Genomic DNA, 15,662 nt, shown 5'->3' on the forward strand with positions numbered 1-15,662 from the left:
AGGAGAACTCCTGTCTCTATATGGAATAACCTGATTTATTGCTACACCCAACGGAGAAAGGAGGCTCTGTACCAGAGTGCTTTGTGGACATGAGGACTTGGGCCATTGGTGCACCATAAACGCACCTGGTTCTACAATAAAGATAAACTGCTCCCTGTTCACCTCAGAGCTATAAGCTCTCAGAAAAGTTTCAACAGTCAGTGTCCGGAACCTATTAAGCAGAGGAGGAACGCGCGCTTCCAAGTAGACAACTGCATTTGCTGCATTCTTAGGCAACCCTAAGCAGCAGCGAAGAGCCTGGCGCTCCAGAATAACCAGACGATGAAGCTTATACGCCGCGGACCCAGCGAATAACACGCACCCAAACTCTAAAATGGGGCGAACGTACATCCTGTATATCATAAGAAGGGTCTCTCTGCGCATTCCCTTCTTTCTATGACTGAGACGTCTTAACATCCCAACAGCACGTGCACCTTTGGCCTCAATGAGGGCAATATGTGGGGTCCAGTCAAGTTCACTGGTGTAAATTATCCCAAGGTACTTTAAGGAAGGAACCTGAGGAATTATGCACTGCCGGTAACTGAGCGTAATGTTAACAGGGCCTGAGATCGGAAAAACTAATAAGGAACATTTGTTGACGTTCAAAGAGAGACAAATACTGTCCAACCAGGAGGCAATGAGGTTCAGATATGACTGCATTAAAGCGTAAAGTGATTGAATGTCAGGAGCTGATGCAAAAAATGCAACATCGTCGGCATATACATATGTGGAGACATCGGAAACCACCGGAATATCGCTTACAAGGATGTTAAAAAGAACAGGGGAAAGGACCGCCCCTTGCGGAACGCCCCTAGACTGTGGCCGCTGTGAGGAAGTAACATTAAATTTAACACAACTGAACTGCCTGTCCTTCAGAAATTCACAAATCCAAGCTATAATGTACCTTGGGAAGTTTAGGACTTGTAACCGGGACAACAACACAGGGTATTCCACGCTATCAAAAGCTTTTGCTACATCTAGGGTAACTAGAGCCGAAAACTGGTTAGTGCGACGGGCTAGTTTAATCCGGCTTTCAAGGTCAATATGCGCACTCCAAATGGAACACCCAGGGCGGAAACCAATTTGTCTCGGGCTAAAGATTCTAGAACTAGACACCAAATGCATTATGCGTTGCTGCAAAATCCGCTCGACTAATTTAACCACGTTCGATGTCAACGCGATAGGCCTGATGTTTTCAATCAAGAGGCCCTGACCAGCATTCTTAAGTACAGGAAGTATTTTGGCGAGACGCCAGACATCGGGGATCCATGCATGTCTAATAGAATAATTGATCATGTTAAGTAAATGATTCGGAGCTTCATTATATAATAATTTCAGCATTTCAGTAGTAATGCCATCTGGGCCAGGAGCTGCAGCTGTCAATTTAGTCATGACATCAGCGAGCTCTGAGAGCGTTACCGCTATGAAGTCGTCTGCCACGTCTGGCGGGGAAAAGGACACCGCTAAGGAAGATGAAAAACGAGCTTGAAGCCCATCAGCTATCGACTCTAGGGACTCTGAGAGTTCACCTGGAGATAGCACCACAGAGTCTGTATTATCTGGACAGGGTACGGCTTTCCGCGATCGAAGAAAGCGAAAAAGCGCACGCTTATTGTTAGGCTTGGAGAGACTCAAAGATCTATCTGTGTCATAAGTCTGTTTAGCATTGGAAACAGCGCGTTTGAATACCGCTGAAAAATATTTGAAGTTGCACCAGTTAAGCGGGGATAAGTTCTGGCAAAGTTTCTTCCAGGCTGCCTTTCTACGTCTAAAGCTGCGCGAACACTCTTCGTCCCACCAGGGACTAGGCGACACTGACTTCTTCGACATCACTTCAAATAATGACGACTGAGCTGAAGTGGAAAGGGCAGAACATTCAGCTTCGCAGAACATTCAGCAGAACATTCCTGTCGCACATTCAGCTTCGTTTTGTTGGACCAGAGAGGACAAGGACTCCTTCAGAGAGATTTGAAACCTTTTATAGTTTACAAAAGATCGGCTTTGGCGGTTAATTAAACGGATGGGACACCCGATGTCAAAAACTATTGGGATGTGGTCACTACTCGACCCGCCATCAATGGTCGACCAAGAAGGCACTGAAACACCTCGAGAAGATATAGTTAAATCCAAAACAGATTGCGTTTGTCCCTTAAGGTAGGTTGGAGAATCCGAATTTATGCATGTTAAGTTGTTATCTGTAATCCAATCCAACAAGCGATTACCGCAAGAATCCGTCCGGAAGCCCCAAGTAACGTGGTGGGAATTAAAGTCTCCTGCAAAGATAATTGGAGGTACAGCCGAAGCAATAGCCAAATCAAGGGGTTCAGAATCAACGACGCCACTGGGAAAGTAAACATTGGATAATGAAAAAGGGAGGCAACCAGGTAGCTTCAATTCCAGCACTAAAATTTCCCAGTCAGAGCGTTGAAGTTGGAAGGACACCTTCGCGTTATGAGCAAACTTTGTAGATATCAAACTTAACAGACCGCCACCTCGGGTTGGTCTGTCTAGCCGAAAGGTGCGGTAATTATAAAGACCAAATTCCTGGTTGCTTCTAAGCCAGGTTTCCTGTAGCAAAATTACGTCTGGGGAAAATTGGGAGCACAAACAAAGTAAATCTGCAAAGCCTGCCGAAACAGAGCGACAATTCCACTGAATAACTTTTAGAACCCCTATGATTCAGAGAGACCGGCTGCAGCAACTGCAGCCTCTAATATCTGACCCTTGGGCTTTGAAACAGATTTACCTTTCTTGGATTTTGCTTTTGGCTGCACTTCCAGGGTTTCGGTACTAGGTGATCCGGAACGCTTACTAGACTGATTTACAGTCTCCATGGGCCAAGTCTGAAGCTCCATGTCCGAGTCTGAAGAGGGCGAAAGGGGGGGGAAATAGTCTGTGTCGGCCGTAGCACCACGATCAGACGAAGTACCAGCCTCAGCGTAAGTAAGATGTTCGGATCCACGCACAGAGGTAGTGAGAGTAGACGAGACTTTAACTGAATCCGAGGCAAGATTAGCTGCTGAGAGCAGCGGACCTTCAGGGGCGGTGGAAACTTGTTGGATCACTTGGGGAGAAGAGGTACACGAAAGCGGAGCGGGCTGCAAATATGGCGCCAGCTGAGTCACCACTGTGCGGGACACGCACTCGATTATGCTGGAAGTTAACTGGGTGATAACTGAAGTGACACTTTTCTCAACGGCCGCCGCAACCACGGAAGCAAAAGCTGGGTCAGCGAGGGAAGGCTGTTGGATCTTGGCAACCGCTTTTTCCACCGCGGCAACAATGGTACTGACTACGGCTGCGTCAGCGAGTGATGGAGATTGTTTGGCAGTAACTCCAGCGTACCCATGTGTCCTTTCTTTGACAATGGCAACAGCATCCCCGCGCGAGCAGCGACGCTTACCCATGACCTCAACCACTTGGACTTCTTGAGCTCTAGCAGGGCAATTAGAATAGTCATCTGGGTGTGCCGCTCCACACAAACAACATTTGGCATCTTGGGCAGTGCATAGCTCGACAGAATGGCTCTCACCGCATGCGCGACACCGGGGAGACGATTTGCACGCCCTGGATGTGTGGCCAAAACGCCAACAGCTGTGGCACTGAAGTGGCCGAGGAGAGAGAGGTTCCACACGGTAAATGAGTGGCCATACTTTAATCTCCGATGGACATGCGGTCCCTACAAATGTAGCGATGACAGATTCTGTTGGCACCCTGTTTTTCTCTACAGCACGGCTGCAACGGTAAACTGACGTGACTCCCGCTACTGAAAACTGCTCTAGTACCTCCTGAGGTGTCATCTGAACATCAACACCTCGAACGATGCCCTTCACGCAAGCAAGGTGAGGGGGGATAACTCCAAGATCTCCTCGAACTTTACAATTATCACTGTCAGGGGGGAACTGTATACCTGAGCAGTGGCGACACTCGGATATCATACTGATCCCAAAACCCAACAAGCCACTGACGCCACTCTTCGACCAATCTCCCTGACCTCATGCATCGGTAAACTCTTCGAACACCTAGTACATCAGCGCCTCACCGCATACCTGGAAGACCACAACCTCTACCCTTTCACAATGTTTGGTTTTCGGCAACACCTATCCACTCAAGACGTCCTCCTGCAGCTCAAGGAACAAGTGGTGGACCACCTAAGCCGCACCTCTCCCAAAACAATCTTAACGCTCGACGTCAAGGGTGCATTTGACAACGTCACCCACGAAGCCATACTGGAAAACCTGAGTACCACGAACTGCGGCGTCAATACCTTTCGCTTTGTAAAAGCCTTCCTTGAGAAAAGAACAGCTACACTCCGAATCGGCCCTCTACTCTTGCCTACTTTCCACATCCCGGCAAAGGGCACACCACAAGGATCGGTTATTTCGCCTCTTCTCTTTAATATAGCTCTGCTTCACCTCCCTGACAAACTGCTAGCTATTCCCGGCCTACGCCACGCATTCTACGCTGATGATCTGACTCTCTGGGCCACCCAAGGCTCTAGCGGTGAACAACAGGACATCCTTCAGCAAGCAGTCGACACCACTACTGCTTACCTTCAACCCAGGGGATTGACCTGCGAGCCATCTAAGTCCGCCCTACTGGTCCTCCGCGCCCGCACAAGAGGCCGCCCGGCTGCGCCCACCCCTGATCCGCATGTCACCATTAGTGGCTCTTTCATCCCCCAAGTTACCACGTTCAGGATATTAGGCGTTCCCTTCCACTGGGATGGTTCAGGCTCTGCCCTACTCCCCCAACTGCACCGAACACTCTCCCAGCTCATCCACCTTATACACCGAATCCGGGGATCGGCATACGGCCTAAAAGAGCCAGACACTTGCCGTCTTGTCCAAGCCCTCATTGTCAGCCTACTCACCTACGGAACCCCGTTTGTGAATCTCAGACCCCAAGAAACCACCAAGCTGGACGCCCTAATCCGCAAAACTTACAAAGCTGCCTTGGGCCTCCCTACATTTACCTCTACTGACCGTCTACTCCAACTTGGCTGCATAATACCCTCAGCGAAATTCTGGAAGCCCAACGAACCTCACAGCTACAACGGTTGGCCCTTACTCCCACTGGCAGGATCGTGCTTCGCACCATTGGCCGGTCCACCCCGTCTGCAACTCACGAACTTCAACGCATCCCTCTTCACATTCGCCAGCGGCTTAGGGTCACCCCAATCCCGAAACATATGCATCCGACGTTCAATAGGGGAAGGCGAGAAGCTCGTGTCAGAGCGCTCACAAGGCGATATGAAACCGACGCGCAAACGCGCTACACGGATATCGCCCATACTCCCAACGGTTCTCACACCACCCTTGTCACCCTGGGCTCTACCGGCCATCTCGCCACTGCAGCCACCTACAAGCAGCTACCAGTTCCCTCAGCAGAGGCACTCGCCATCGCTCATGCGACCACCACCCACCAAAAACAGCCCTACCTAACCATCATCACCGATTCTCAGCAAGCATGCCGGTGGTATCAAGCTGGCCTGGCACCCCCTCAAGCTCTTCCAATCTTTCACTGTCTCCCCGAAGAAATAGAGATAACAATAGTTTGGACCCCTGGCCACTCTGGTCTTGCTGGGAATGAATCGGCCCATGCCGCAGCCCGCGCTCTCCACAACCGGGCACTCCCCTCTGCAAGGTTAGATACCACAGGACGTCCAGATTCCGCAAGCACCACCTTAACACCGCTAGACTCTACCTATAGCTCCATCCTTTCCCACTACACAAACAACAGAAGAAGGTACCCTCCTCCTCACCCATCCCTTACCCCACATGAAGCCTATGTCTATCGCCACCTTAATCACACGATTCTCTCACACATCTCCCCATCCCTCTTCCCCCATAACTGCCAAGCGTGTGACCTTCCACTTACCACCTTCCACCTAGTCTTCTGCCCGCAGCACCCAACCCCCCTTCACTCCCACCCTTGAGCAGTGGGAGTCCGCTCGGACCAGCTCGGCACCGGAGCAGCAACTCGCCCTGGTGAAACGAGCTCTGGTATCGGCGCAGGCTCGCGGCCTCCTGGACATGGGGTGGCTGACCACTTCCCCTTCCCTCTCCCCTAAAGCTCAAATAGATATTTTTACCACCATTAACATCTTCGCGTGGGGAACCTTGATGAGGATGCAAAGCATCATGGGGGTTCCGTGTGGTTCCATTGTGTTGCCGTTATTTTGAGTGATCTGTTGTTAGTAGCGCCAGAGGGAATTCCGCGTCCGGGTCCACAACGGTGGCAAAGGCACGCAAGTACTGTTGTGCTACGGTGAGTAGGCGGTGGTTCTCGAGGCGCCGAAACTCGTCAATCATCTTCTTGTCGATGTTGTCGTCTCTGGGGTAGTGGGGTAGAATCGGTAGTCTGTCAGCGTCGGTGAGGTAAAGCTTCTTGACGTTGGTGCACCGGCTGAGAGCAATGTACACGCCCTCCTCTTCGCTGCTTCGTCTTCTTCTCCTTCTTCTTATTCTGCGGTTCCCCCACGGGAAGATGACGACGGTGTTTGAACGCGAAGCTAGCTCGTGATGGTGGTGGTGGCCCGAAAAATGTCGCATACCCACTTAGGGGGATTGGCCATGAAGGTATGTTTTCATTACAATCAATCATGCGAGGCAAAATAATGGAGCAGAAGAAAGAATTTGGTCTAGGCTAATGAGAGAGAAAAAAATCACGAAAAAAACAACAGAGAGGAGTGTAGGAAAATTGATGGATTAGCAACGTACACGCTCTCCTCTTCGCAGCTTTGTCTTCTTCTTCAGCGGTTCCACTACGGGAAGATGACGACGGTGGTTGAACGCGAAGCTATCTCGTGATGGATTTTGTGGTTGACCAATCCCTAGAGGCATCCTGCCACAATCATCATCAGAGGCGCTGCGGACGGGGCACGGACAAGTGAAATCCCCCCGAGCCAGAGATGCTCCGCATCTAAAAAAGAAAGACGGCCCCTGGACCATATGGTGTAAAGTCTCGTACGCCTCTGCATAGCCAATCCATACAGCAAGTTCTGGTTAATTTGTCCGCAGGTACTCCCCAGTAGTACCAAAATTCACAACGCATTTCCCATACTAATTATTTTATTACTCGGTGAGGACCGATATAGGGGGAGTCATCGGTATCATCCGCGACCCTGCTCCCAACCATTTTCTCACCCTTCCACCTCAAAAAGAAAAAGCCTTAAAATTACGACTAACTACGAGCCGCCCATCAAATCGTGGCGGCGTCACAGTGATTTTCGCGCTGAAGGAGCCGCCGCGTCCGCGTCGCTGCTGGGGCTGGCACTCCACGCCGCCGTAGCCGTGGGAGGCGCCGAGGCAGGTCACACCTCGTGCCGCACAGCCGCGCTTCCACGGGCGTCCAGCAGTCCCTGGACCCAGATGCCGCCGCAGATCCGGGTTGGGATCTCCTTGGTTTTGACCCAGGGTCCCGGACGCAGCAGCGCGCTCAACAGGAAGCCCAGCCGCAGCAGAATGCCCTGGCCCAGGACTGCTAGCACCACGAAGAGCACGTACGGGCGAGGCCTGCTGGGGGCAAAGGACAGCGGAGGGGGTGTTTTCGAAACGAAAGGGGATCGAGTGGTGTGAGGAGAGCGGCTGGTAGTGGGGAGCTGCTTTCGCTCATTCGTTTTCAAGTCAAGATCTAGAAACGAAAATGATTGTAACAAAACTGGAAAAGGACGTTTACGAGCGAATTTTAAAAAAAGAACACGAAAAAAAAATCAGGAAAAACAAAAAGGAACAATGAATGAATGAATGAATGAATGAATGAATGAATGAATGAATGAATGAATGAATGAACTTTATTGCCATAAGGATGAAGACTTGGCCTAAGTCTACTACGCTACGCCAAGTAGTAGGGACAGTGAAAATAATCATTACTATACGAAGTCTACAGGGTAAAGCACAAAAAATAAAAAAAAACGGGTGAAGTGAAACAAAACCACAGGAATATAAAAAAAGAGGCCAAACTAAGGCACACACAAAAAATGAGAAGACGGACTTAAGGGGCAGGCATGGCCGAAAAAAGGGAGGGAAAATCAAACCTCTACTCTACGCAATTGCGCCTATATATGCTCCGCATTCATTGAGAAACCCAAGAACAAATTTTTGGAAAGGGGAGGGGAGGTAACATGGAAGAAAACATGGGAACTTGGAAGTAAAAAATTAATAACAAAGAATAAATACCAAGGAATGAATTCACAGGGTTATATGTAAAAAAATTTCCTGGTGCCTTCTGCGGCGTTTTCTACAAGACCTTGTAGTTCTTGTCTTCGGAAACATTGCAAGCGTGTGCTTGAGCGTATACATCATTTCCGCGTATTGTTGGCCTCTAGCTTGCGGCAGTAACATATTTATCGCAACTCATTGTTCAATGATAGCCTTGGTGGCCTTGTATTACACATCCCTTACGCTGCCTAGCGACCACGTGCGCCTGATTTGATCTTTTTACTACCTATTCGTTATTTGGATACTATTTAGTCTCGTTTGATCATTTAGTCCTTCCCCATTTGATTCATTTTTCTATTTATTCATTTTATTCCTCCATTTTATATGCTTTTACCTTTCCAGCACCAGTTGGTTAATTTTTCTTTCGCCATTGTTTCCTTCTTTTTATGTTTCTGGTATTTTTCAGCTTCTCACTTAAATTATTCGCAGCATGTACCTTCTAGAAGCCCGTATTAGGAAGCTTGACAGCCAGAAGTCGGGGATATCTGAGCCACTGGATAGCATCGTCTCGTTCAGTAAGTAAATCAAGAGAAGAGCTCAGAAGAATGGCCCGCACTCAGAAATGCATCGCGCATAATTAAAGATATACATGAGTACGATGAAACCGATTTTGAATACACACGCAGAAAGCACCCCATTCAGTGCAATACTAAAGCTGGATGAACGTAACGAGTGCTCGTTTAGACCACAAGAAGAAAATAAGGTGTAGAATTATTATGGACTGGAGAGTATCCAGAAACGCTATGAAGTAATGAACAGCAGGCTACCTCTGTCACTAGGAAAAAGGGTATGCCATGGTAATGCCGGTAATGACCTATGGGGCAGAAACATTGAGACCAACTAAGCGCTACATAAGACAAGCGTTTTGGAAGACACCTATCGCTGCCGGATCTTAAATATCCAGCATTTTTTCCGCAGATATGAGGCTCGGCCCGGTCCTCGTACACTGCACCAACCCAGCTTACTGCTATAACCACCCGAGACGAGACGTTTGGTCGCTTTAGCAGCAGCAATGGCTGCCTGTCGGGTTTTTTGTTGATGTTGATGTTGTCGTCGATGATGTTGTCGTCGATGATGTCGTCGTCGTCGTCGTCGTCGTCCACCAGTGTCGACATTTGGTTGCCTTCGTTTCCTTTCATTCCTCTCTTGCCGCTCTGCACTAGAGGCAGACTCGATTTTACAACTCGTATGAGTGGTGGTGGGAGTCGGGGGACCCGTCGATGCAGAGACAGCTGCCGAGCTGCGCCTCGATTTGTCTCCATGGCAACGCAGCAATTGCCAGACAGCTACCTTTCCTCTCAAAGGCAGCTCTCTTTACGCGCTTTCTCCAATCTCTTGTTCTGTACTCTTCTTTCGATCGCTGTGTCTAAACGCCGGCGCTGACCCACGCGAAAATATTGCCATTATGCCATATTCATTGTTCCCTCAGTAATATAAGAACGAAGTGAAGATGGTATCGGCGTGTAATGCAGAGAATCGAACACCGGTGGACCATTTGGGTTACAAAGTGGCTACAGGCAAACGGGAATAAAAGATGAAAACTGACGACTCCATCGAGAGACGCGATTAGAAACTTTGACGCCAAATAACAAATCCCGACATCGCAGAAGAGAAGCAGTTAAGGCTGGATGTCTACCGGATACCTTCGTCCCGCTTTGGACATAATACAGGTGATCATGATGACGCGTTGACTCGTCAGATGACTTAGGTACACTTAAGTTTACGCACGACTTTGAACTCGTAGACATTTTATCGCCGGCCTTACGGGGGAGGCCGACCAGTATTTTCTCTGAAGCCTGTTTCGAACCATAGACATTTTCATGGTCAAGCAAGCGGGCTATCCACCGTGCCACGGAGAAGAAAGGATTCACTGTGCGAAGAGTAGGAGGCTTGACAGTGCGAAGAGTAGGCAGTGCGTCGCGCGTTATTGTCTAGGGACGTCGAAGTATCATCCTTTTTCTCACATGTGGAACTTTGCTTTCACCATCATTGGCGATTGGCGACAAGACACCTGCCGCGGTCTGTGTTCAATCCTTTTTCTCACATGTGGAACTTTGCTTTCACCATCATTGGAGGCATTGCACGCTGTGGGAGTAGCGCGCAATTTGAAAAAACCCCGATTAAATGGACGCGACCCTGCTGGAGACATTGTCGTTACCAAGTAGTGCTTGCGCGCCTAGCGTTGCTGTGGACGCCGCGGTCGACATCTGCGCGGTAAGGGATGAGCGCGTAATTTGATTGCTTTCGTTTGGTGTAGCTTATGTTAAAGGGACACTGAAGACTGAGTGAAATTTTGTTTCAACTGAAAGATACATTTTGTACTCTCTCGGCTTTTGTTCGACGAGCAGCGACGCGTTATTTGGTTAGAACTCTGTGAAGAAAGTTGCATTCCTCTCCCACACCTCTTAATTTTTTGTGTTAGAAATCGCTTCAGAAAGAAGCGAGGCACCGGTGTGGTCTAGAGCGTAAATGGTTGACGCTAGGCGCTCTCACGCTGGCAACGGTAGGTCTTAGGTCATCGAGCCATGGCCGACTGTCGATAACGTTTCTTTGACCAAAGTGGATGGCTTTCACTTTTATTATTTGCCACCGACTAAACGAGAAACGCTTTTCACCGCTCCAGCGGCCGGTTGCCCGACTACAACGGACACCCAGACCCCATCACGCCGGCCTTGAGCGAAGCAGCGACAAGCGCCATTTCAAATATCGTGCAAGCGCGACTACATGGCTAGGCATCACTGAAGCGGGACCCTTCATCTCACCTCGTCTGACGATCACATCCATCTCACATTCCTTTCTCTCACGCGACGCGCCAACCTGGCGGGAAATGCCCACTCGCTTTCCGCTCCCGTACGTCTCAAGTAGTCTTCCTGGCCGAGGCCCCGCGGCCGAAGGATAAGAGTAGAGCTACGCGCTCACGGTAAGCGGATTATTAAACGAAGGTTTAGTGTTCTCACTGATGTGTCTAACGGAAAAACACCCTGCAGGAAGAGAGAGAGAGAGAGAGACAACTTTATTGGCTAGCCTGCAGAACGAGAGGATCGCCTCCTAGAGAGGCACCCTATCGTGACGCGGCCTGGACGTCCTCGTGGTGTGCGCCGCAGGCGTCGACTGGCTCGGCTGACGGGCAGTGAGGGGGTGGATCCCTCGGCCTCGCCGCCTCCCCGAGTCTCTGCCGTGCGAGAGCTGCCTCGAGCTGCTGGACGGCCTGGAGTTGGGTCGTGTATTCGGACGAAATCATGGCACTCGTGAAACTGTCCGGCAGCCGCGTCGGGGCGGCCGCCTCGTCTGGGTTGCGTTCACAATCCCACAATAGGTGGGCCAGAGTCGCGTTTGCTCTCGCGCACACACAGCACTGCACGCTGTCGTAGGCACCCGGACACATGTATTGCGCCAACACGGGTGTGATCACAGAGTTTGTCTGTAGCTGTCTGTAGAGCACGGCCTCGGCCCTTGTGAGCCGAGGATGAGGTACCCCTCACGACCTATACCGAGGTCCTCCAATGGTACCGGCTCAGCCGACGAACTATGCCACCCTGCAGGAAGAAAGCCAACTCTCTCTGATGAGGATGAATGATCGTGGGTGAAGTAAACGAAAAAAATGTTTGCGGTGGCCTGAATCGAACCTGGGTTCCTCGCGTTATGAAGCCAGCGTATATGCGATCGTTCCATTTCGACATGGTCGAAGCGGTTTGGAAAACTCAAAACATCAAATAATACGTCACAAGAAAGCTTCGTGTTCAACCATTGTCGTCGTTAGAGGGAGGGGTGCATGATTTCTATAAACAGCGGCTCCTTGCGAAAGGAATAGCACAAGTGCGGTTCAGTCAGATAATCCCCTGCAGTAAGTACCCTAACCTTTCTCTGGAGATAAAGTCCGAACAGGGACCGGGCACGCCTTTCAGACAGCAACATCCGCGCGCGGAGAACGAATTAGAAGCTCAGACGAGTCGCTTAAACCCCTGCAGTGAAATCTTGTTCCTTTTGCCGCTTCCTCCCGGGGATATTGCTGGCAGAAGCTCGGGCTTGCACCGTGGTGGGTTTTTGACTTCCCTAATTGCGGACCAATGCTTTTCGAAAACGAAACTGAAAGCATCATGGCCGACTCCGAACCGTGAGGGAAGCAGCCTGTCTTGCAGTGTATAAGGCATGCAGTCGGTTTTAATGAGATCAGCTCACGGGAAATTTTCATTTACTTTGATTTCGCGTGCTCAACTACTTAAGACTGTTTAAGGAAAACATTTATGGTCGTTTCTCCAATGAGCTCTCACCACTCTCTCTGGTGTTTTCAGTTGCGAAAATGGTTTATTTAGATTTTTGGCACCGTCATCCATCGATACAGGACAACTTTGGTGTCCCTTCAACGTGTTTTCAACTGCGCAAGACACTTCATGCAGGCGAAGTGGTACCGTCTGTTGTTACCCTTCGTCCAGCGTCTTCGCTTGCGAGGTTGAAACCATGTTGTCTAAGCACCAGCTAGCCCAACAATACGGATTTAGTCGTGTTATTTCGGACGAGACTGAAGAAAGAAGTCGACTAAGAAATGTAGGGCGAAGTGAGAAACTAACAGCGCTGCCTAGATAATTGCGTCCGTACTTTGTGCTGGTGGCTGGCATCTCGGACTCTATGCTGGCGCGTAGGGGGGAGCTTTCGGTGATGGCCTCGTTGAGGGGACGCAGTGGCACCTTGGACGCTGGGCTGCCCACCTCGGAGGCCAAGCGCTGCTGCTGGTCGGGCACGGAGCGCGACGGGGGAGCCGACCTCCCGGAGCCGTCCTTCAGCCGCTCCGGGTCCACCGTGAGTTGACGGATGCTCAAGATGCTGGGAATTTGGCCTGAGCAAACGGATAACAGCCAGGTAGATAGAGGAAATTTGTGCATGGTGAGTGCGGAGCAGGTGTAAAGTGGCAAAGGATGTTTGAAGGTAACGGCTCGGGTTGGAGCTGAAGTTCTATTGCCTCTGAGTTACAAAGCCCACAGACCAAGCTTGATGAGAACCGTTTAGGTGCACACCGGTAACCTTTGCGCTTGGTAGGACGTTTAAAATCTCAGTTCTCTGGCATATGCTCGCCGCCGCTGTGACTGGGAACCGAACAGATGAATTTTTGTAATGGATGGACTACCGGGAACGTGGCCCTTCAACAATAGGAGGTCGTTGATCTCTACGAATCGTCGTAACGCGAGAAATGAAAACGAAAGAATGTAAAAAAATTACTCCCACCTCCCCTCGCGGGAACCCCTGTGTAGATGCGACGCATAGGGGGTTCCGTTGTTTCCGTTAGGTTGATTCTCCCATCGCGTGAAAAGTGCCGTGAACCCCCTTCCGCCGCTATGACGCAACGTGGCGCGGCTATGACGCCACACAATCCAACACAATCCACTTTAATCCAATCCAATCCAAATCCAATTCAATCCAAATCCAAATCCATATCCATATCCAATCCAATCCAATTCAATTCAAGCCAAGCCAATCCAATCGAATCCAATCCAATGCCCCTCGCGAGAGAGTGTTCGCTATCGGAGAGGAGAGGGGGTGAGCGGCGGAGAGCGCAGCTCGCGCGGCGAGGAGAATGGGGGAGGGGTGTGGACGGACAACAACGCCGTATGGAGGGACAAGGCGAGTGAATGAGATGCCGTCGCATCTAAAAAGCACGCTTTAAGAATGAAGGAAGCTCACACTAACGCGTAAGACGGGGGTAGCGAAGGTGTACGCAACCTTCACGACTATCACCAAGGTTTAAGTCCCCGATTGTTGCCGATTTGCTTCTTCACTGCCACAAAGACCTTAACTCCATGATTGTTTGTTTAAGTGGTAGCTTCCTTCGTTTTTATTTTTTTTTTTAAGTTGTAACTTTTGGACATCACCTTGCAGGGGCGTACGCTATGGCGTGTTTCGTTCCGAGCAAGTGTAGCCACGTTTACGGCGAACCGTGGAGTTTTTTTTTTTTTTTTTTTTAGTCCAATCTCCCTTGGTGGGTATAATTGTCTTGGCAAACGGGCACCCGGTACGCTGGGTGGTCACCCCGAGGCACGTACACACGGCGGCTCGACATTTTCTTAGTTTCTTTACGTCCGCGCGGCCGCCTCAATCTTGGAAAATCTCCCTAAGTAGGAAGGCGTGGCTTCACGAGCGGGCGCAGGAAACGCTTGGCGGTCGTCGCGAGGCACGCACACACCAGCGCTTGGCATTTTCGTCGTTTTGTTTACTGCCGGGTGGTCGCCGCCAGGCCCGCGCTTACGTGCGTGTGCTCGGCAATTTCTTGGTATTTTTAACTGTGGACAACAAAAATTACGATTTGCTAAAGAGCTTTGCTGTTGAAAGCTCCAGTGAAAACCATCAGCTATAGTGTTATGCCGCAACAAGTCATCTAGAGAGTACTTTTTCAAACAAAACAGCTTTAAGCTTTCAGTGAAGAAGCAGGCATTCTGAAGCATCTTAATGTTCCGGGGAGAGTCCATAAAGTCATCGCGAAATGTTTTTCTCAACTAAGCACCTAGTGAGCCGGCTGGCTACTCAGCGTTTCAGTGCAAGCTCACCGTTGCTGAGACGATGCATAGCCGTTCCCGTCGACGACGGCAAATTTCCGGCACGAGCGCCACTCCGGTCTTTCTCGCTGACGTACGGACCTCCGTTGGTAAAGTCTGAAAACAGGCGGTGGAGTTTAAATGCGAAAGCATTATACGGCCTATTGAGCAAAAAAGCCGGCATGAACGTTGGCGCTGGAAGACAAGAAGCGGCTTACACGGGACGGCAAAGCGGTCTATAGCACAAACTTCGCATTTATGAAAACACAAGCACCACACAGCTGAGGACGCAGCTGTGGCTGTAGGAGCGGCGTTCGGCTGCAGTGATACGTCAGTTCAAACCCGCTCTCCACTGACCTCATCAAGCGGTACAACAGCACCGTTTAACTCACTCACAAGGAGTGCTCAACGAAATTAAATTTTCACAAGTGCACATTCAAATCTCATAGGAAGCGCTTAGTTATCCCCGGCGTCTCTGGTGTTGCTGCTGCTGCTTTGCACATCAAGTTTTTTTTTTCTTTTCTGGCGAGGGCGATTTTAAGATTGTGTATGAAACGAGAGCGTTTTAAGCATTATTCTTGGGGATGATTGCTTCGAGGGCCCGACATAAGAAAACGTGAATTTTCGTGTAATTAAGGCTCCAAAAAGCAGCTTGGGAAGCGGCATTCGCATTAAACTTTGCATTGTTTCGTGAAGGTGACGAGCAGTATTTACGTATTAATGTTCAGGCAACTGTTTCTTTGCGGAAACATGCTGAATTCTATCAGCAACGGGGCGTGCCGAGAAGGTAGCCGGTGACGGCGAGCGGACGATCTCATCTTCTCTCATTCCATTCCTTCACATAGCACGATCGAAAGGAAATATTGTAACGGAAACT

The 15,662-nt window shown here is 50.0% G+C and overlaps 1 protein-coding gene across 1 annotated transcript; it reads right to left on the reverse strand.

The window, feature by feature from the left end:
• Positions 1-7,354: 7,354 nt before the first annotated feature.
• On the reverse strand, positions 7,355-14,986 carry LOC144168437 (uncharacterized). The gene is made up of 3 exons (XM_077697425.1): positions 14,798-14,986; positions 12,858-13,095; positions 7,355-7,556 (listed from the first exon to the last, which is right to left on the reverse strand). Exons 1-3 carry the CDS (start codon positions 14,967-14,969, stop codon positions 7,355-7,357), a joined length of 612 nt encoding a protein of 203 aa, XP_077553551.1. The 5' UTR covers positions 14,970-14,986.
• Positions 14,987-15,662: the final 676 nt, after the last annotated feature.

This window comes from Haemaphysalis longicornis, unplaced genomic scaffold (genome assembly GCF_048455015.1).
Source record: "Haemaphysalis longicornis isolate Haplotype H1 unplaced genomic scaffold, Haemaphysalis longicornis Haplotype H1 scaffold_2, whole genome shotgun sequence".
NCBI lineage: Eukaryota > Metazoa > Arthropoda > Arachnida > Ixodida > Ixodidae > Haemaphysalis > Haemaphysalis longicornis.

Coding starts and splice junctions, on each gene's coding strand:
- LOC144168437 (XM_077697425.1), bottom strand. CDS start 14,969: ATGCCGGCTTTTTTGCTCAATAGGCCGTATAATGCTTTCGCATTTAAA. Junction 13,096..14,797: donor TATGCATCGTCTCAGCAACG/GTGAGCTTGCAC, acceptor CCGTTTGCTCAG/GCCAAATTCCCAGCATCTTG. Junction 7,557..12,857: donor ATGCCAGCCACCAGCACAAA/GTACGGACGCAA, acceptor TGCCCCCAGCAG/GCCTCGCCCGTACGTGCTCT.